Source organism: Silurus aristotelis (assembly GCF_946808225.1).
Source record: "Silurus aristotelis genome assembly, chromosome: 3".
In the NCBI taxonomy this organism is placed as follows: Eukaryota; Metazoa; Chordata; class Actinopteri; order Siluriformes; family Siluridae; genus Silurus; species Silurus aristotelis.
Window position 1 is genome coordinate 13,128,876 of NC_139576.1, and position 23,419 is coordinate 13,152,294.

A 23,419-nucleotide genomic window follows, 5' to 3' on the forward strand; every position below is an offset into this window, starting at 1 on the left:
ATATATATATATATATATATATATATATATATATATATATATATATATATATATATATATATATATATATATAAGTAAAATGACTCCTGACTGCTGGCCTCTGAGGTGTCTAAGCGATGTGTGTGCTGTAAGAAACATCGCAGTGCTTCACCTCTTACTGTGAATACTTCACCCTTAAACCCTGTAGTGCTAGGCTAAGGCAAGGACAAGGTCCTGATGGAGTCCAGGTAAGGCGTGGAACTTGAACATAACAAGACGGTTCCTCTCCATGTCCCCCTGGTTTTTAAGCTGCCTATTGTAGACAAAGTGACTTTTTTTAAAGGAGAGCTTGGTAAGACATTTCAAATTCACAGGACAATCCTAGTGCCAAGACCTTTTCATTGTTTTGTCTGTGCCCTGTAAACTGGTCCAGAAGGAGAGTGAAGCCTCCAGGCTTCGAGATACTATGTAAATATGGCTTCCCAGTTTAGTCTAGAGGCTTATGGAGCATGTAGATTTAAATAGCTGCTCTTACTGCTGAGACTTTGATTCTTCGGTAAATATTTACCAAAACTTAACATAAAACTCCAAGATAGAAACAAAAATCACCCCCTCCAATGACAGGATTTTTCCATTTGCTTTATCACTTCATACAACTCTTGAAGGTTCTTTTTTTTTTTGTTTTGTTTTTAATTTTTTTTTTTTTAATAATGAATAACTCTTTTAAAGGGACGTTTCCTTAAACATTTTCTTCTGTTGTGCTGGAAGTGTTTTTGATATTCTTAAGTGCAGTGCATAACTACAGAGGAAGCATTAATATACCTCCCTCTGGCATGCTGCTTTGCTTATTAGGGTTCACAAGGCATCGATGAATTATGCCATTTCTTGCCAAACCAGTGAAATTAATTATACACCACCACACTGCACTTCTTCAGTTAGGTCAAGGTTTGTTTAAGCCCATTTTGAAAGCAAATTCAGAATAATCTAAAGCTAAAAGCATGTGGGAGGTATATTTTGTACCCTATATGCCCTTGGAGTTCACATTAAAAATGTATTAACTTCTTCTGTAATCACAGCAAACGAGTCTACATGTGCAGGCAGAATGTGCCTTTTATCTCTTACGATGTTTAATTCACCCTGAAATAATATTTGCTACTAACAGAGATGTAGCCAAAGAAGTGGCACAAATATAGGAGCAGCTCATGTCCTTCCAAATGATCAGGTAGTTCCTTTAAACAACACTATAAGCGTACCTAAATTTGCAAATTGTGACTACTGTTGTGGTTCAAGCTTTAGTCCTGGAGCTTTAGCTAACTAGCATGCTATCCATGTAACGTTAGCTAGCTGTTAGGCTAGACCACCTTTCAATTCTTCTTAATATTTTTTTTACTGTACAATCAAATCTATAGCTTTGATCTGGAAAACAATACAGTGATCATTTGTAAAAAGATGTTCTTTTGCTTTTCTTCTGTGTAAAATTTTTCCTCCCGAAATCATCTGGAGCTGCTCCCAGTTACGACACTGCCACAGTTTTGAAAAGGAAGCACTTTGTCAATGTATTACAGATTGAAATGTGATTGCTTCAACAATGAGACGCAAGTTTAGTTTAAACCCTATGTATGGTATAAACCCTAAAGTTGTTGTTGAGATTTTTTTTTTGTTTTAGGTTTTTTTGTGTGTGTGTTTTTAGTCACATCCTTTAAAAAGGTCTAAAACCTCTGCCCATGTAGTGCCGCACAGCATGTGTTATCTGTTGAGAGCAAGATGCAGTTCAGCAAGTTCATGTCCCTCTCAAAACAAGGGAAAATATAATTCAGTAAAAAAAATGCAGTGCTACATTTCAATCATCTTCTCTGGCCTACAGTCACTCATGTGATTAGTAAAACCGTCTCACCGTCTGCCGAACGATCTGCACTGTAAATCCACACAAGAACCTGAGGTAAAATATCAGTGGGTGTTTTGGTTAATTTATTAAACTGTACTGTAAAACCATTAGTTTAGATAGTGTGAACTTCAACGGTTTGCATAGATAGCTCTTTCTCACGTGGACTTTTGGATAATAAAGCCACTGTTTGCCGTGGCAGAGGGTATTATGGGAGGTGCTTTTGCGAGTGGCACAGATGGTGTGGGCTGCAAGATCAGTCACACAAAGCTGTCAGCTCATTTTATTTCTCTTTTTAAATCGTGTCAAAGTGTATAGTGCATGATGGAAGAGGAGACATTTTGATGTTTTGAACTCTTGCGCAGTGTATTTCGTGACATCACGCCAGTCCGGCGCCACCCTCTCCATCTCCTGCATGTTGTAGGAGCGTTACAAATTACTGAAGGTCCTGGAGGCCTGGAGACTTTTCAACCCGTTGGGAGCTCATTGGTCCTCAGTAACCCAAGGGGAAAACTCGCCTGTAATAATCGATCTTTTTTTTTTTTTCTTTTTTTTTTCTTTTTTTTTTTTTCTTCAATGTCTAAAACAGTGCCATGTTTACCTCAAGTTTCGCAGGCGATACAGTAGATGATACACGAGTAACAGCTGCAGGTTTCTGCAGACGGTGTTTATGCGCTCGAATTTGCAGTATGATGATATTGCCTGTGTGGATGTGTCCGGATGTGTACTCGCCATAGGCTGCTCTCGTCACAGGAGATGGAGGTTGTGGCACTGCCGTGCGATGTCGCAGCACCGCCGCCATTCGAGCTCTAGAGATTTCCTCTAAAACTAGTGTTTTTGTAGTTCAGCATAACTAGCGGACCCATAACACCCTCACAGTGTTGTAGATGTGTTCTGAGGGCTGCATGTCATGGCTGTGTACTGACTTCCAAATTAGCTGTGGAATTTGAAATAATACATTGTGGTGATGTGTTCAATTCAGCCAGTGATGCTTTTTCAAGTGCTGTGTTTTTATTATTATTATTATTATTATTATTATTATTATTATTATTATTATTATTATTATTTTGTAATTATACAAATAGTGCACTGGTGTTTTAAAAAAATCATAGCCTTTTTATGTTTCGTGTTTTGTTGTAATGGTTTTTTTTTGGTAGTTTATATATATAGATATATATATATATATATATATATATATAAATATATTTTATTGAACTGTAGCAGTCGCTATTATGAAAAAGCACTGTTCTGTCAGTTTACTGCAATAAAAGCATTCAGTGCACAGTGTTTTGAAATGTGTTGATGTAGTTTTGTTACATAAAAAAAAAAAAAAAAAAACAGGTGAAGGAGACAGGGCACCCATGGTAAGCTCACTAACTGACACCATATTGCATCCTACACACGCTAATCAGCATGTTGGTCTATAATGCTTAATGATCCTTGCAGCACCTTTATCTTAATGTGTATGCCATGTGCCCTGAAGAAAGCAGGAATAAGGTTTCAGGTAGCAGCTGATTATAGATGAGAATGAGGTGTGACACACTCATTTGGAGCTGACTGATGTGCTGGTGTCCAGGTGGAGAAGAGATGCATTAAGCTATGAAACAGAGGACATCATTGGGCTTCATCCTATCTGCTTCTCTTTGCACCTGCTGACCTGTAATCTGAACACAGGTTTTCACAACAACAACAAAAAAACAGGTCTTCACTATGTTCCTTGATTGCTGTATATGTAGCTATTTAACCGACCTTAATTCTAACACTAAAATGTTTTAAATGTAATCAAGAGTTTGGTTTTATTAGTAAGTGTTTAATGAGTTGTGAAATCTTTTTTTTTTTTTCAGCTTTAATTTCAAGTTAAGTTTTTGTAATATATGTAGCACACCACATATTAATGTTTTACAGTTAGTACAGGCTCAGATCATGGAGTGCTATTTGAATCTGGCAGTAATCAGTTCATGAGTTCCAAATAGGTTTAGGTTTTCTGTATACGTTTGTTTGGTCTGCAGCAATAATAGTCAGGAATCAAGATTAAAACATGACGGTTGTGTCACAAGAGTTTAATGCTCGATGATATTGTCCTGAATTGTTGTTGTATTCCTCTTGTACCACAGGAATTGACACCAGTGCTACATGTTTTTTTGACATGCTGTAGTTTTTTTTATCCATTTATTGTTACAGCAGCAAAGAAAAAATAAATGCATAGACACATACATAAATGTGTCCTCTCAAAAAAAAAAAAAAAAAAAACATTTACACACTTTGGCTGCAAGTCAATTGAGTAAGTCATTTCCAGACTTTCTGACCAGTCAGTATCAAGAGTTTGAGAGCAGAGGTGAATAAAACATGAACTCCAGGTTTGAATGTATGTATTTGTTATTCTGTTGTGTCTGGATAACACATGCATGTCACAGGAAACAACAACCCAACATGTATGAAGGGTTACAAAATCTGTGTGTGTGTGTGTGTGTGTGTGTGTGTGTGTGTGTGTGTGTGTGTGTGTGTGTGTGTGTGTGTGTGTGTGTGTGTGTGTGTGTGTGTGTGTGTGTGTGTGTGTGTGTGTGTGTGTGTGTGTGTGTAAGCCTGCACTCTGCTCCAGCTGTCAGGGACAATAGATGAGGCTGTCTGCCATGCTTGTCCCTTCTGCTAACTGAGCAGTGCCTGAACACCAGGGGCCACAAGCAAATCACATAACACAACTCATCCTGACACGTCCTGCCAAAACTTCATTCTGCTCATGAAAATTTATTTATATTTTCCTCCCTGATGAATGTGTGATTGTATTTCTGAGCATGGTGGGAAATTATTAACCACCTTTCCCCTGCTTTAGCTTGTGCTTTGTGATAGCAGCGTGGAAGGTGTTCAAGTGCTTGTTAAAGCAGTTGTTGCTGCTTGTAGGTTGCTCTGAGCCAATGATGACCTACAAAATAAAAGTCACAGTTATGGTAATGTGCAACAATTTGTGAACTACTTTTTGAAATAGCAAAACCTGTTTTGAGAACCTCTGCCTGTCCATCCTAATTTAATAGCTTTCCTTGCTCGAGCTTGTCAATTATTTCCACTTTTAGAAGGTGTGTTTGAGTAGGGTTCAAAAAATGTCTAAATTGTGTTGGATGCTGGGCCTCCTAACCATAATGGAGAGTGTAAGAGGTCATAAACCTTTCTGGTATTTTATTTTTGAGCTATTTCAGAGCTGGAGTACTCTAATGGACATAAACATATCACTTCATCTTGGCTGCGGCAGGGCTCCTGTCTGCTTCCACGCTGAGGCTATATTTAATATCGACTTGTGTACTATATATGTAGTCTGGAAATGCAGGTAATTTAGGTCTGTTTTCTCCTAAATTAAGTGAAATCCACTGCATGTCAAAAACACCTCATGTTTGAGCGTTCTGACTCTCTTCTAACTTATGCTAATCAATAACCAATAGAACTACAGCCGTGCCAGGATTTATCTTGCAGAGTATTTCTTTGCTTTGCATTACAGCAAACCACTTATTATTCCTGACTGTGGCTCAAGTGTGGCTTACATGAGATTCACTATTTCAATTACTAGCTTTTGCCTTTAAGTTTACTGCTTTGAACTATATGCCTTTCCTTTATTTCAAACAGGTCTGGACGCATACACCCATGGAAAAAAAAAAGTGTGTAGAAGCACTGCGTGACATCATGCAGAATTAGATATTGCGCAGTGAAGCAACCATGTCATTTTCAGCCCAGTGGGAAAGGAGACGCTTGCGTCAGTAAACAATGATGTGCACTTCATTTGCTGGTTTTGTATAAACACAAATAGAAATATGGTTTCACTGCTCTTTTTTGGGTGAGGGCTTTATTTATAATTTTGGTCCTCAGATATATCAGACTGACAGAATTTTTTCACTTTCCAATTATGTCTAAGACAATATCCATCTTCAATAACTAATAAGCCCTTTATGGATTCAGTCTCTATCCGGGGAACACTGGGAACATACATTTTGAATTTTATTCCAGTCCATCAGAGGGCACCAGGCACATTCCCTGGAAGGGGAAGCTGCATAGCCACTGTGCCACCCTGTGAGCAAACTAATCCCCATACAGATTGACTCTGAAGATCTATTGGTTGAACTTTACCCACTATAGCACCTGAACTAACTGAACTAGCATTACTGCCTGCATCATCGAATTGTCTGCATCTGTCTACAAGCATGAATGTGCATCTGTTGCCACTTGTACACCTCAGTGAAGTCGATCCTTTGAGCATCCGTTGAAGAGTATGCAGCTAAATGAATGAGCTCTCTGCTGCACTCCTACATCGGCATGCGATTCAGTTATGAGTGTTTTTTTCACTCAATTTCTGTGCCTTTATCTCAGACACAAGTATCCTCAGTGTGTAAATAAATGCAGTCCCAACAACATCTTAATTAAAACTGTGTCTCATTCTTTCTTTGTAATTATGAATGAAAATGTAAATGGGACAATGTGCTTTTAATGGACTTTTTTCTGCAAGGTTGAAACAAAGAGATGATTTTACACACACAATGGTATCAGAAATTCATTGTAGAAAATTGTGCTTGATTACACCTTGGACTCATGTTCAGTGATTGTAAGTTAGTTATTTCAGACCGATTTTAAACCAGTGGAAATAACATGATGGTTTATTTCAGTTATTTATTTATTTTACAAGAGGTTAGGCTTTCTTTATTGAAGAAAGATTATGAAGAAATATATTGATGCTGTAATTTAATATTTCAAAGCCTGTAGCCACACTGTAATGTGCATACTGGCCATGAATTGTGTAGCTTATGACATGACTTTATCCGGTGAGAATTTCATAATATATAGTCTCCAGTTAATTATTTAGAAGATGAATGGGCAGGAAGTGTATTACTCGCTGAAAGGGACACCGGCTAAGTGCATCCATGTCACAACATCCATGTCTTAAGTAAGGCTTAATGCATTCTTTCAAGATTGAGGTAAGGTTAATTTTTATGGTTAGGTGCCTGTATATACAATAGTTAAATCCAAATTATGTTGTAGTGTCTCACTCAAGTATTTAGAAACTTGTGGAATTATAAGAAATACACTATAAGACCAATGGTTCCTCCACTCCAGTTATGGAAAACTGTCTTATAGACCTCATTTGGGGATGAGATTCTGCCCTTTAGTTCCAATGTAGTGAAATGCTACAGCGTACAAAGACATCCTGGAAAACAATACGCTTCCAGTTTTAAAGAGGAAGCTTTTTTTTCAAGCTTTTGGCTATATAGTGTATCTTGTAGGCAAATTCAATTAATATTTCTCTTTATCATGCTTTTTTTTAAACAGGTATAAGATCATTATAAACGGCCTTGTGGACACCTTTTAGGCATTGCCTTGATTTCAAGCATTTATTTTCCAGTTAATTTTTTAAGTGTGAAATAAGTAAACAAGGATACAAAATAGTTTTAACTGGTATATTTTGGTTATATAATAATCTCAGTGAGAAATATTAGACAACCTTTTTTCTATTTCAAATCTCTTTACTTGCGAAGTTGTCATTTACCAAAGTGTGTACATTCTCTTTTTTTAACTGCTGAAATTCAAGCTCATACTCCATTCACTTGTCTGTTGCTGTGTCAAAATAAAACAGGTTTCATGTTGCCATGTTGTTTTGCTCGAGTGTAAAACAATTCTGAAATTCAGAGCCTCGACTTGACAGCTAGTTCACTCATCTAGACCCGCAATATTCAGTTTCTCTGTTTGTCTGTTTGTCAATATGTTTTGTCTGATTCCTGGTTGTTGCGGCTGCTCTCAGCCCTGTCTTGCTATGTCTTTCATATTCATATGACTGGTTCATTCCTCAGATATATCCATCGCATGTCTAGTTCACGCTTTCTCACTGCAACACTGTAATCAAAGTCTGAATATTTTGGAATGTTTAAGACTGGGAGTAAGTTCAAACTTTGGTAAAGGCAACTTTTCTACAATTAAATCAATCTCGGACACAGAACACACTCCTGAGGGCTGAAATGACACATAAGAAGTACGATTTCGGCATTGCTTTGTGAGATGACCTTTCCGAATGTTTTCCTTTATCAGATTTGTGGAGGAAGAAAAGATTGTTCAGTGACCTTTCATCATTTCACTGTTTTGGTACCAGAGAAAGTTTTTGGTGAAACTTGAAGTAACTAAAAAGATGAGCTACCGGGTATACCCAAGTATTTAAATTATTTTACTTGGATGCTCTTGTTGAAGATGATGCTGTCAATTGTTTTTGCTAAATATGCCACGATCAAATGGTGCAGTGTGGAAATATTACAAATTTATAATTAAGTGGGAACATTTAAATGCAAAATGAAAAAAAAATGCAAATTTAACTCAAACCACTGTGTAAATGATTTGTAATTTAATCCACTTCTGCACAGTATTAGTGATAAGCCTCAAGACATATTTGTGTATGTGAAGTGAATTCTTGCTGTCCTAGTTAAAGCAGAATCCTGTACTTCCGCTTCCATACTTTCACAACACCGCAGGCTGCACCCGAGGGCTATGGATGTGTGACCAATATGTCGAACTAAATAAGAATTTGTGAATTTTGCTGGATAAAAATTTTGTTTAACCAGGATAAAGTTCATTGATGTTAACTCCAGACTACAGGGCTCGTAACAGCAGCTGTGACCTGTATTCTTCCCACCAGTTTGTGCACTATGTTATTTCCTGTTCTCCCTGAGAGCCTCGTGTCTGTTCGAAGCAGGTGTAGGCAGCCTCTCTACTCTAGTGTTTCTCCTGTGTTTCATCACCATCACCGCTCGCCTCAGTCCTCCCGCTGTCAGCAATATTCCACCATTTCACCGCTAGTCAAAAGGGTTTGGTGTATAAAATGGAACACTTTCGGCATTCTGTTTATTTCTGTATTATTTTATAGAATGTAGTAGAAGTAAGCAAGATGTCTGTCTGTATTCCTATAACAAGCCCACTTACTCTTGCATGATTAAAAAAAAAATCCAGCTTGAGATAATAAAAATGGCTCCCAGGTGGAAAGAAAAGGCAGAAATTCTTCAAACTGGTAGACCATTATTATGTTATAGTAAAGAGGAGTTTCTGAATTACCGCTACTGATGCTACTATACACTTTCAAACATAGACGTACCAAACTGCTTACCCTCAAGAATACATAATTAAAAAACTTTCATTTGCATACTTCATTTGTTAAAAGGAATATATTGTTGCTTTCATATTTTTTAGATTGCTCCAGGACTGATTTCATGAATTTATATATGAAATAAAAATAATGTTCAATGCAGGACATGTATAGCCATGGAACTTCATCATCTATAACTTAATATCTTTTTGAGCAATATCTACTTTGATGATGGACAGTAAAGCTCAAAGTGTCTTCTTTCCAAATATATCTAAATTGTGTATGTAGCACATTATTATCAGGAACTGTTAACATTTAAAGTTAGATAGGGCATTTTCAGCTGGGAGTCCCAAAATCTGTGCTGAAAGCTAACAGGTTAAGGAACTTTATTTGAACTTTAGGATTACTGATTATACTTTTAAAGCTTTAGTAATACTATAATACTAGTACAAAAGCTTTAATATTAAGAAAATTACACAACCGTAAGGCTATCTCTGGAAAGATAGATCTTGAATATGTAGTAATTTATTTCAGTAATAAGGAGGTTAGAAAATCAATACTAGATGGTGAAAAGGGAGTGGACCAGTGTGAGAAGCGCAGACTGGTTACACACAAGCTGGATTTGTCAGCAGGGTCATGAGGAATTTTATTTATTTATTTTACCTAATTAATATATTTGACTTCACTTTCCCATATTCAAGAAGGCCTATGTTTAATTCAATCCCAGCACAGCAGTTTCGCTTCATGCTTGAGGCCTGTGATGAAACCCAGACTCAATCTGCTGACAATATTATTTGCTGCCTGGTTTTGTTCTGATCTTCAGAGTTTGGTGTATGACTCAATTTCTCATTGTCCTTGTATCATCGAGACACACACCTCACACCAATGTAGGCGCGTCCAACATTTCCAAACCTGAGTATCATTTGCCATCTGCTGGCTGCAAGTCAGAGGCACGGCTTTCTGTCACAATCAGCACCTGCTGGAAAATAGGAGAGGAAAACGTATTTCTGGATACAAGCATGCTACAAAACCGGTCAGGGTTTTATATTGGTAGTACTATTTCTAGCATACTGTTTAGGAGTATTGGTGATCCCCTGCTTTCTCTTCAAGAATGAAACCATTCATGATAAAAGGGGCTCAGATAATTACTCTGGATCCCTCACATCCACCCTTTTTGAACCTCTGCTGCCTTTCCGGAGCACCAGGAGAACCAGGCACAAGAAAAGTTCCTTAACCACAGTCTACCTACTTCATAAACAGTTAAATGCTTTATATGTTTATTTTCTATTTTGTTTGCAATGCTACTTATATAAATAATACACAAACAAACACACACACACAAATGTTTACAATACCACTTTTTTATTTTTGTGCAATGTCACTTTATATATATATTTTTTCATTCATATATATATATATATATATATATATATATATATATATATATATATATATATATATATATATATATGTATATGTGCAATACCACTCTTTCTTTTTTTCTTTGTATTTTTATTCACATATCTTTATTTGTATTATCTCTGTGTCTTGTTGTCTGTGTACTGGAAGCTTCTTTCACCAAAACAAGTTCCTTGTAAGTGCAAACATACTTAACAATAAAGCTCTTTCTGATTCTGATCGTGTTTAGTATTTGAATCGTGGGTGATTGAACCAATCAGCAGCCGAGTTTCTTTCCGAGAGACTTCGGATTGGTTTGCCGGGGAGAAACGTCATCAAGAGTGCGACAGCGCGCCCCTTTCTGAGACAGAACGTCATTAGTCACAGGAAATCCAATTATTTATAGTCGATTTTCTTCGCGAAATGGAGAAAATACTTTGTGAACGACACGGTAAGTGACTAATGGTAGTTTAGTAGTCAGAATATAATATGAATAAAGTTTACACACACACACACACACACACACACACACACACACACACACACACACTCACACTCACACTCACTCACTTATATTAACTTAGCAAACGCACCACTCCATTTCAGGCACTATCTGCTTTCTGAAGACTGGTGTAAAGGAAGGACCGAACAAGGGGAAAAGTTTCTACGTGTGCACCGGGAGAGACGCGACCCCGTGTGATTTCACCCAGGCTACTGAGTGAGTCCTGAGAAATACAGGACTAATACACTGTACTACACCTCAGTGTGGAAGTGATGTATAAATGGAATTTTTCTCTTTCCAATTCCCAGATTTCCACCTTCTCACTGTCTCCGTCATGAAGACGCCGCGGTTGAACTTCAGACGTTAATCCACAATGCAGCACAGGGCACTTACAGGTAACATGGTTCTGATGTGCACACTGCTTTAATTATCTGCTCTTCGTTAATATCCTGACTTCTCACACATCTAGGCTGTTATATCGCTGTGTAGTAGGAAAGAAAGAGGGACAGAAGTGGTGTGGGAGTGTTCCATGGACTGAGGTAAAACATTATTCTTGATTTGTATTATTCTTTCTGTATGCTTTCCTGGGATGGAATAAACCAGTATTAATCAGTGGTGGATGAAGTACACAAACCATGTGCTTGCGTTAAAGTAACGTAAAAGTGCTCACTTAGAACATTCACTTGAAAGTAGTCAAGTCACGAAGCTTTTAGTTATTTTAACCCTGTATAGCTGACGCAGTAAACAGTGAAATAAGACGACATGCCTCCAGATTCCTGGTGCTACATACAACAACATAAAGCTACATAACAGAAAAACACATAGCTAAGGACTAAAATAAATGTCCTCGCCACATAAAGTGCATCCTGTGCAAATGGTGCAAGACAAGACAGTGAAACAGACAATGCAAGACCGTGCAGGACAAATACACAAAACACAAAATAGCACCACCAGTAGACCAACTGTGTATTATACAGTACAGTGTGCAGGAGAGTGTACTTGTAAATGAACACACAAGTATTTGCCTCTAAATGTACTTAAATATCCAAAGTACTATGATTTATTATGGCTATAATGTTCCTATTAACATTTTTGTGCCAAGACTCTTTGCTTAATCAACTCAGATTATGTGAAAAGACTCTCAGCACAACGATTTATTAATATTAATGAGTTAAATACTGATTAATTTATATTAAAATTATCACGAGTCCAAAACCTTCTTTTAACTACTTCAAAAGAAATTGCACAAATTAGGCCACAGGTTTTGTGGCAAGTCAGAGTCAAGGAGTTTCTTCCATCATTTATTGCTGTCCAAATGTTCTGCTTGATGCTGAACTGTATGTTGGTGATAAGTAGATACCACCAAGCGCCAATCAAAACAAGTTCAAAACAGAGCGTGCTCTACCCTGATTGGTGGCTTGCATGATTAGTAAAGTTTTGATTTCACAAAATGTAAGATATTTGACTTTGAAATGTAGTGAAGCTGCTTAAGTACACTAATGAATTACATTTACTTTGTTACTGTCCACCACTGGTATTAAACATGACCTAGGAGTGTATTGGATCAGCTTTAACATATTATCTGTGAACATCTACTTTGTTTGTGCTGACACAACCGAGATCTTTTATGTAAAATACAGCTCAATATGCTTTAATAAATGTCACTATCACACTGCAGATATCTTGCATAATTTGGTATTAGATGTTTGCAGAGAGCAGATTCAGTCTGTGGGGAATGAATTTTAGCGCTCAGACTGTAATTTTGATCTTTAAAAAAAAATGCATTATGTTGTACTTCACAGTAGTCGAGAGACAGAATTCAATAGTAAGTTGTGAAGGTACGTGTTTACGTGTGTAAATAAAACGAGTATTATTTGTTTTTCCACAGAAAAGCACTAAGAAGAATATTTTGTCTGAGAACAGAAAACAGCCTTCTGTTCTACCTCCTGTTAGAAATCCTTTTAAAGCCCCTGAAAAAGCAGACAAAAGCTTAGAGTGGAAAAAGATAAAAAAAGTAGAGACAGATAACAGAGAGGCAAAGACATTGAAAATGTCTGTAGAAAGTAAGAGCACGAAGAAAAACAGCGATGATGAAACGCACAAAAAGGAAGCAGAGAAAGAACCCGACAGCAAAAGAAACTCAAACGCCGCGCACACCAGGGAAGGAGAAGCGACGAGTTCTGCGCATTCTGAATCCTGGAGAGACAAAAAACTTCCTCCTGGAATAAAGATAAAGAAGCGCTCATCAGATGAGGACAAGAAATTGCACAGCAGTAGTGAGATGACGGCAAAAGCAGCAGAAGCTACCGAGGGTTCTCATAGTAGCAGTAAGTCTGAAAGTGTTGATAAACAGCAAACTGAGAAAGAGACTAAATCACAGAGCCCTCAAATCCGTGACAAGCAAGAGAGGGCAGATCCACAGCAGAAATCTGATGGACACGGTTCTAAATTAACATCTAGGAAGACGTCTACATTAAATGCAGAACTTCAACGTGCCAATGTTTCTAAAAATACTCCAACAAATATTGAAGAGAGTCATTCGAGCCCAGGATCAACATCAGACAGTGGTGTTTCAAGTCCACTTCAGCCTGTAGTAAACACTGCCCAAGTGAAAACTGTAAAATCACCCTTCGGGGACTGGAGCGATGACGATGACGTCCAGCTGGTGTCGGTTCAGCCAGGCTCTCAGCAGACTTCTTCAGTTCCAGCTGCACCTTTGCAAAAACCCCTTACCTCCTACCCAGGCTTCCATCTTATTTCGAAGGGTAAAAGTGAAGAGGAAGACCCGAGAGCACTCCACAACCAGATTACAACCCAGCTTAAACAAAAGAAGGTACTGCTACTGTGTTTCATGTGACAAACTGAGATTACTGATTTATTTTAAAGGTTTTCTAATATAACGTAATTATCTTTCCATTTCCTCTTTATCTGTATGTATCTAGGCCACTCTGTCATTGGTTAATGTGTCTGCTTTGCCTGATAAAGGAGAAAGGCTGAAGAGCCAAGTGAAGCAGCTAGAAGATGCTCTGGAGACTTTAAGTCTGACCAGCATTGCTCCTACTGGTGAGAATACTGACTTGTAATGGAATTTATATTTGTTCCTGTACAGGAAGATTCACAAAGGGATCAGTTATTCTGTCTGATTACCTTCAAAAGCAGCAGAGTCTCTTCAATAAACATTTCCACTAGGACCAATAATGTAGCTTATGTTACTGCTGTGCCTTTTTACATTTCAAAGTCAAATATCTTACTTTTTACTACACTTTGCGAAACCAGTTGTTTCTTTTTATTTATGAGTAGATAAAAAAAACTTTTAATAGTGAACTTTGGTCATCGAGGATATACTTTGGCTTTATGTAAGAGGGAGTAAGAGAGAATGCTGCGAGAAACGCCCAGCGATTCGGATTCGCGGGACAGAAAAGTCTGCGCGTGAGAGAGAGAGAGATGTATGAAAGTATGTAGTAGTAATGTGGCTATAATACTATAATAAATCATAGTACTTTGGATACTGAAGTACATTTGAAGGCAAAAACATTTTACTCAAGTGAAATTTTAACAGGAGAACTTTTACTGGAGTAATATTTTACTTAACGTATTTTTTACTTTAACTCAACCACATGGTTTGTGTACTTCGTCCACCACTGTGCTTTCAAGACTTCCAGTTTGTGTTTAGTGGGTGGTCGGACTTGAAAAGGTAACGGTTTCATTTCAGGTGTAGTGTGAAACATCAAGATTATTCTGTCCAGCCACTTTTTCTTACTTCCAAACAATTAAATGGTTATAGACATGATGATTTGCATAAACACATTGTATAATCTGTTTCTAGGGTCCCAAGATGAGGACAGTGAATCCCAGCCGAATCCCAAACCCAATCATTCCAATCCTTTTAACCGTGCAGGGGGCACTATTCTCCTGGCACAGGCTCCAGCCCATTTTCAGCCAAACTCCACTAGTAGCTCACTGGGACTGCAGCTCAGTCAGGGCTTCTCACAGATTTATGGAGGTAATTCACCTTAATCCTCTGAAACAGGCATGTACCGTACTGTTCTATAGCTGTTGATTGAAATATGCTCTGTTTGTCTGCAGTGAATCCTCAAAACCAGGGGTTCTATGGTGGAAGGATGACGGAGGACAGATTGTTTGCTGTGCGCAATGCCACGACAGAGGTGATTGACCACCTCCACCACTCACTGGAGTCATGCCCTTCCACAGACACTGAGGCACAGGATCCTAGAGGATTGAAGGTCAGAAACACTACTTAATAACTGCGAATGTTTTTTATTTTCTTTACATGAAAGATGAAGAGAAGTTGATTATGGTAAATTTAATTGCATTTTTAGACATGATATAAGTCAGAAATTGATCTTTTTACCTTTTAGGTCGCGTTATTGCCTCATCAGAGAAAAGCCCTGGCCTGGCTGCTATGGAGAGAAACCCAAAAACCCTGTGGGGGAATTCTGGGTAAAATTTCATTTCTCTTTTAAATTGAATATATCAAGTGATATGATTGGATTGAGCCTGACATTTAATTGGACCATGTGCCAGGGCTGAAGCAGAATTAATAGATGTATTAATAAAAAAAAGATGTCAGAACATAAAAGCCATTAGGTCTCCAAATGAAAGCTGTAATCACTTTCTTCATGTATCTTTTCATCTGTATGTAACCAAGTTCTTTACGAGTCAAATAAAGAGTTGGGTAAAAAATATTGTCTTATACAGCGTATAAGTTTACTTTGGAGCTGAATATGAATGAGTTGTTTTCCTGGCAATGCTGTGCTTATGAATTTATCAGTTATATTATTGAAATGTTCACACGAACCTCGTCAGACTAGAGTTGTTGTATCTTAGATATATTTTCCACTTTTCCCCACAATGCGTTTGCCATTAATGCAGCGGACGACATGGGTCTGGGGAAAACCCTCACGATGATCGCTCTCATTCTCTCCCAAAAGAAGAAGGAAGAGAAAGACACTCAACTGGAGGGATGGCTTTCCAAAACTGGTAAGCACTCCTGCAGTGTTGCTGGAAATTGCATGCCTGGCTTATACAGTTATCGTGGACAGGTGTGGATGGCGGGGGGGTCGGGGGTCTGATAAATCAGTGCTTACCTATTATTCTCAGGCTGGGAGTGTATGCATTTTCTGCAATATGTTGTTCTACAATATAGGCTTCCGTATTGAAAGTATATGTTCTGCCTAGACTCGGCTTTGGTGGCGTCCCAGGGAACACTGATCATCTGTCCTGCTTCTCTGCTGCATCACTGGAAGAAAGAGATAGAGAGACACGTGAAGAGCAGTCGCCTGAGTGTGTATCTCCACCATGGGCCTAACAGACAAAGGAGTGCAAGCATGTAATTTTTTTCCCAAGCAGTTCTGCTGATTCTTTCTATTTATTCACATTGATTTTTGGCTGTATGCCTTGCTGGTACTCTTATTATTTATTTATTTATTTTTGCACGACTTACATATTCGTGTGCTTTTTTTAAAGCCTTTTTTTTTTTTTTTCGACTGATTGTGTTCTTAGTGAACCAGTATCTAGGTGTATTTATTGAAATAGAGCCTGTAAAAGCACTTTAGTAAATCTGCCAAATGTCATACATGTGAATACTCTTTCCACTAGTTTGGCTGAACATGATGTGGTGATCACCACATACAGCCTGGTTTCTAAAGAGATCCCAGTTCAGAAAGAGGATGCTGAAAAACCCAGCCAGGACTCAGAGCCTGTGGTAAGACATTCTCAATGCAGGAAGTATAGAAATTATGTATGTATGATGTCTAACAAACTAACACACCCTCACAGCAATACGATGTCGTGAGTCTCTGTGTGAGCGAAATGTAGTCATATTTAAATAAACTTTGTTTAGTTTAACCAAATACAGACAGCTGGCTTGCATAAAATCGTTTTAATCTTACTTAAAATACTGTGGTTTGGTGGGTACAGTCAGTGTCATCTAAATGGCATATTTCTGTTAGAGTAAAATTTTTATTTTCTCCAAATCTGGCAGACAATTTAGAAATAAAGAGTCCTGAAAGTAGCATGAAAGGTTTTCTTAGGAAAATCAGTTGTTATTTTCCTGTTTTTGGTTTGATTAAAACAGAATAGTTTTGATGAGCTCCCAGTGTGGCATATATTACATTTTTGGTTCTAAATATATATGCCTGCGTTTGTAGAGTAATACAAATTTGCTCACACGCTCTTTCTGTGGCTAGGGGTCTGAGCTTCCTCCTCTCCTGCGTGTAGCCTGGGCTCGTGTGGTTCTCGATGAAGCCCACAACATCAAGAACCCTAAAGTGCAGACCTCCATGGCTGTGTGTAAGCTGCGGGCCAAAGCACGCTGGGCCGTCACTGGCACCCCCATTCAAAACAACCTGCTGGATATGTACTCCCTGCTGAAGTATAACTCTCCTCTGTATTATTGTTTTCAAGCATTACATACTTTGTTTCATTACTAATACAATTTGATATGTTTTTAAATGCATTGTAGATTTTTGAGGTGCTCTCCTTTCGATGAATACAAGCTGTGGAAAGCTCAGGTAGACAACGGCTCTAAGCGAGGAGGCGAGAGGCTCAACATTCTCACCAGGTCCCTACTGCTGCGCAGAACCAAAGACCAGCGTGACTCGACAGGCAAGCCTCTGGTGTGTATTCTAGCATATTCGAGTCACAGCTGTTTGGACTGCATCAAGCGCTAAGTAAACTTACTGTACTTGAGTGGAAGTTCTCATTCCAGATTTAGTTCCTCTTGGTGGTGTTATGACAACTTTTCTGGTAAGGTTTTCACCTAGATGTGGAGTGACTATGGCGATTTGCCTTTTCAGTCACAAGAGCATATGTTAATCTGGTTCCACCCAGTGGTGTTCATTAGGGTTAAGGTCAGGGCTCTGTGCTGGCCACTCAATGGTTTCCTCTCCAACCATGGTAAACTGTTGTTATGGAGCTTACGTTGTGCACAGAGCCTTTAAGTTCTAGAGAAGCCCACAACATCATGAACCCTAAACTGTAGAAGTCTGTGGCTGTGTGCCTGTGAGCTTTCAACTTTTTTTGGCCGTGACTTGTGCCCATGTAGACTATATTGGCAAAAGTTTGCAGACACCCAGCGTTTTTGAGTATCGCATTTCTTGTGTAGTCCCAATTTGCTCTTATAATAATCCTCCACTCTTCTGGGAAGATGTTCTACTAGATTCTGGAGTGTGCGTGTGGAGATTTGTGCTCATCGGCAACAAGGGTATCCGTAAAGTCATTTACTAGTGTAGGTTGAGGAGGCCTGGGGTGTAGTCATGTTCCAATTCATCCCAAAGGGTGTTCAGTGTTCACTTTGTTCTGCTGTGGTAGGTGTCTCTGCCTGAGCGATGCTGTAAAGTTCACAGGGTGAAATTGTCAGAGGATGAGCAGTCTGTTTACGATGTGGTGTTCGCACAGTCCAGGTACAGTTCAGCACAGTATAAAACTCCCTCTTTTTAAAGCCACACACTACACTGAATATAACATTAAACTGAGTTCCTCCTCAGGTCCACCCTCCAGTCATATCTCAAGAGGCACGAGGGAGGAGACAGAAAACAAGGAGATGGCAGCAATCCCTTTGATAAAGGTTTGGAAAAATTTTTGCATTTTTATTTTAGCAGCAGTGATGAAGATTCTGAAGGTCCTGTCCATTTATGAGCGTCTTATGCGCGTTTCAGTTGCACAGGAGTTTGGAATGTCCCAGCAGGATTCGCTGTCCTCTTCTCAGCAACCTAAGGTTTCCAGCACCATCCACATCCTGTCCCTGTTGCTGCGCCTCCGGCAATGCTGCTGCCACCTGTCCCTGCTGAAGAAGGTCACATTCTCATACACACACACACACACACACACACACACCGTATATACACTTAATGATTTATAATTAGTCTTAGCAATTATTTTGTGTGTTTATTGGGCAGACGCTGGACCAGTCGGAGCTTCAGGGAGATGGGGTTGCTCTGTCTCTGGAGGAGCAGCTGTGTGGCCTGTCTTTGTCCGAATCCTCTGACTCCAACCACAAAGACACTGTTTCCCTCAACGGGAGCCGGTTCCGTTCTGAGATTTTTGAGGTGTGTCGAGAGAGCACCAAGGTGAGGCCTTCTTTTTTTTTTTTATTTTTATTTTTTTTTTTTTATAATTCAATTCTGAAATAACATATAAAAAATTTTCCTAAAGATGACGGATGAATATATTTTATATTGCGCGATATTCCTTGCTGTGTAGATTTCAGCCATCCTCACAGAATTAAAAGAAATCCGGACGAAAAAGCAGAAAAGGTACCTGTTTTTTTCCCCTCATAATTAATAGATAATGAGCACATTGCATTCCTATTATGGGTTGTCTAGCTAGAGGAATGTGAGACAAACTGGTGTGTGTGTTGGCAGTGTGATTGTGTCCCAGTGGACAAGTATGCTGCACATTGTAGCTGTTCATCTGAAGAACCTGGGTCTGCAGTTCAGTGTCATCGATGGTACAGTGAATCCGAAGCGACGTATGGACCTGGTGGAGGAGTTTAACACGAACCCTAAAGGACCTCAGGTGCTTTTTTTTTTTTTTTTTTTTTTTTTTTTTGTATAGTGCAGCAATAACGTCATTTCTGTCTGATGAGTGTTCTCTACTGAGGGTCATTAGAGTCTTTGCAGCAGACCAGAGCTTTTAACTGTTCAAAGAAAATGACATTTTACACAATTAACTTTACCCAAGCTGATTTTTAATACTAAACAAGCTTTAAGTGTATGTGTGTAAATGAAGCATTATCTAAAACCATGGGTTCTGCAGGTAATGCTCGTGTCTTTATGTGCTGGAGGAGTGGGTATCAATCTGACTGGTGGGAATCATCTGTTCCTCATAGACATGCACTGGTAAGACCTTCTACAAGTCTCTTCACTTGAACATATTATGCTACAGTGATGTTTTCTTTTGTCAGATGATTCAGTTTCTATAATAGCATGGCTCTGAATGTAGCTCCAGCTGGAAATCATAGCTAAAACTACGATTTCCACAGGACGTATATAACAAAATTATAGTAAATAATTTAGACTGTGCTGTTATTTTATCCAATAAATTATTAACTTGAGAGAGAAACAAACAAAGAGAGGTTGGTAAGGGACAAGTGAAGTGTGCTGTCAGGAACTTACTTGCTGTTATTGCAAAATAATCCCCCTCAGGGTAGTAACAGTAACTCCGCTTTGCGTCCTCGTCATTGATTAGAGTTCAGATGCGGTGTGTCCTGTTGTGTTTAATTTCTTAAATGGTTTGTCCAGTGGGTAGGTGAAGAGTAAAGAGTATCTCATGCAATGGATTTCTTGACAGCATAAATTTCACTAAGTGTGCAATTTGTTGTCCATTAGAGCGCTTTTTAACTCCCCTATTCCATTAAAGTGTTGTAATTACAGGCTAGTAGGGCCATAAGAAATGGATGTTGGTGTCTTAAAGAACTTTTAATTACTAAGTACAAACAGGTTTTAGGAAGCTAGTTTTTATTTATTTATTATTACACAGGAACCCTGCTCTGGAGGACCAGGCCTGTGACAGGATCTACAGAGTGGGACAATGTCGTGATGTCACCATTCATAGGTGAGTCTTATACTTCTCTATTGGGTGTTTGTTTATTTTTTTTTCCTCAGAGCAGGAATTTTCATTATGTTAGTCAAGCAGAACAACAGATTTTATTGCCATAAGTCTTTTTTCTGTTTGTTTCACAGGTTTGTGTGCGAGGGCACGGTAGAAGATAAGATTTCCTCTCTGCAAGAAAAAAAGAAGGAGCTGGCCCAAAAAGTCCTGTCTGGAACTGGGTCCTCTTTCACAAAGCTCTCATTAGCAGATCTTAGGATTATCTTTGGTGTGTAAAACACGACAGGAATACGTTCACCAAGTCGGCCCTGTCAGACTGCTGTTATGTCTCGCACTTTTATCAATACCTTATCCATGTCGACTTTCTGTATACCAGTTTCTGATCTGTATCTTGTTCTGTTTTGTTTTGAAAGTTAAATAAATATATCCAAACTGAAGGAACATGTGGACACCTGACTCTCTTCATGTAAATCTTTAGATTGTGATTTATATTTAAGATACAAGAACTTTTACTTCTGAATATTCTGAAGGTGTAGTTAATTATTATTATGGTTTGCAGTAGATTGCAGGGTAGATGTTTATGTTCAAATGAAACCCTGGCAATTGATTGATTGGGAAAATTTTGAAATTTAAAAAGTTTGTAAACAAAAGAGCTTAATCAAAGTTTTGATTACGTTATTACGTAAAAAAAAAATCCTACTTAACCAAGAAAATCTTTGTATTTTAATTTGATACGGTAAATTATTCTAATGCCTTTCAATGTAAATATGTATTAAAGTATAAATTAATTTCAGAATTTAATTTGGCTAAAGCAGTTTAGAACCATTGTTCTTTTTGAAATTTTAAAGCAATTTAATGTGCTGTGTGTGTGTGTGTGTGTGTGTGTGTGTGTGTGTGTGTGTGTGTGTGTGTGTGTGTGTGTGTGTGTGTGTGTGTGTGTGTGTGTGTGTGTGTGTGTGTGTGTGTGTGTGTGTGTGTATATATCTCTTACACCCAGCCATTAAGCCAGTGCCGGTCCCAAGCCCGGATGAATAGGAAGGGTTGCGTTAAGAAGGGCATCTAGCGTAAAACGTGCCAAATCAAATATGTGGATCACGAATAAGAATTTCAAACCGGATCAGGTGGAGGCCTGGGTTACCAACAACCACCACAGGTATTGTTAGCCAACAGGGTACCAGTGGAAATTAGGCCACTGTTGGCCAAAGGAAAAGATTGAGGAGATAGACGTCTATAGAGACAGCAGGAAATGAAGAAGTGTAGGAGAGTGTAGGTTAGGGTGGGCACTTTAAATGTTGGTACAATGACTGGTAAAGGGAGAGAGCTGATATGATGGAGAGGAGATAGGTAGATATGTTGTGTGTTCAGGAGACCAAATGGAAAGGGAGTAAGGCCAGGAACATTGATGGTGGTTTTAAACTGTTCTATTATGGTGTTGATGGAAAGAGAAATGGTGTAGGGGTGATTCTGAAAGAAGAGTACATTAAGAGTGTAGTGGAGGAGTAGAGAGTTTCTGATAGGGTGATGAACGTGACCAAATTGTGATGGCTATACGACTGCATCAGAGCATTTCCAAAACTGCAGCTCTTGTGGGATGTTCCCAGTGGTGAACCAGCAAGAAGGTCATGAGCAGCCAAGGATCATTGATGCACGTAGGGAGTGAAGGCTAGTGTGGATTGATCAAGCAGACGAGCTCCTGTAGCTTAAATTGCTGAAGAAGTGATTGCTGTTGATGCTTAATGGGTCAGGACTGTTTTGGCAGCAAAAAGGAACCAACACAATATTAGGCAGGTGGTGTATAGTTGTGATTTATAGTCAAATTTAGGGTGAATTTAGGATTCTTCAAAAAATTATATACTCAAATTCTTTCTCGAACACTCAGTGTTCACAATTTCAATGTAAAGAAATCTATGCTTTTCCGTCAGCTTTTGTCAACACTAACAGAAATCCATTTGTAGTTACATGTTTAATGATATGGGTATTTTTAGTCATCCTCAGGGACATGTTCAGGTGTTCAGGTAGGTGGTAGCCTAGTGGTTCAGGCATAGGACCTGGTCATGAGTTCCCAGCCATGGTTGATCAGCGCACACCAGATAGTGAAAATCCTTATATGGTCCTTCGAGCTAAAGAGGAAAATTTCCTAACATTCGGTCCTTCCAGCCGGATAGTAAACCTTCCTAACATTTGGTCCTTCGAGCTGGATAGTAAACCTTCCTAACATTTGGTCCTTCGAGCCGGATAAGTGTGCTTACCACAGAAGTAGGATGTCAGAGCAACCTTCCTGTGGGTGTCAGCGCCTACGACGCATAACTCAGCCCCATCCCACTTAAAAGACTATGAGGTGAAATACTATACACAGTATTTGCGTGAACAAGAAGAGAATACACAGCAAAGCACAATGAAAGAAAGCTACTAGCGCTCCACATTCGGATGTTAACATACAAGATAGACCGTGGCTCACTCTTGTTTCAAGAGGACGAGGCTGCTCCCACATCCGTTAGGCATAACTCAAAGCTTCAAGACCTGGAGAAGATAGTTAGGAAACTGTATGAAGATCAAGTGGCCTTTACAAGGAATTCCGACAATTTAAAACCCTTTATAAGGATGTGCAGAATTTAACAGTAAATCCGCAGGCAGCTCTGCTAGCTCCCTGACCACAGTGGGTCATAGAGATTCCAGTCCTATTGCCCAGAACTATCTATAAACCATCTGCGGCAGCGGCGCCCAAGCCGGTGCCTTATATTCCACAAAGTAGCCCCCGCAGACTTCAAGTGCCCCTAGTAAGAGTCCCTTAAAGTCAGAAGTACTTACATATGCCTACCTACCTAATCTACAATATCCTTCCTTGATGGGGCGGCTTCAGAGTACTCTATCTCCGGACATGTTATATAGAGGCAACAATTGTTGTAGAATCCAACAATTCAAAATTTCACCAGTCCAGACCTGAGAGAGTTCCCTCATCTAAAGTTAGCCCTTGATAACATCCTCC

The 23,419-nt window shown here is 38.9% G+C and overlaps 1 protein-coding gene across 1 annotated transcript; it reads left to right on the plus strand.

Annotated features, from left to right (window-relative positions):
- The first annotated feature begins 5,225 nt into the window (after positions 1–5,225).
- ttf2 (transcription termination factor, RNA polymerase II) lies at positions 5,226–20,870 on the plus strand. The gene is made up of 24 exons (XM_083536940.1): positions 5,226–10,185; positions 10,609–10,809; positions 10,965–11,076; positions 11,169–11,255; positions 11,330–11,399; positions 12,749–13,693; positions 13,803–13,923; positions 14,687–14,863; positions 14,947–15,104; positions 15,240–15,321; positions 15,754–15,861; positions 16,060–16,210; positions 16,480–16,585; positions 17,070–17,254; positions 17,345–17,498; positions 18,193–18,284; positions 18,369–18,448; positions 18,540–18,676; positions 18,780–18,950; positions 19,084–19,136; positions 19,245–19,398; positions 19,639–19,721; positions 20,362–20,436; positions 20,565–20,870. The coding sequence occupies exons 2-24, from the start codon at positions 10,782–10,784 to the stop codon at positions 20,707–20,709; spliced, it is 3,474 nt and encodes a 1,157-aa protein (XP_083393066.1). The 5' UTR covers positions 5,226–10,185; positions 10,609–10,781; the 3' UTR covers positions 20,710–20,870.
- The last annotated feature ends 2,549 nt before the right edge of the window (positions 20,871–23,419 follow it).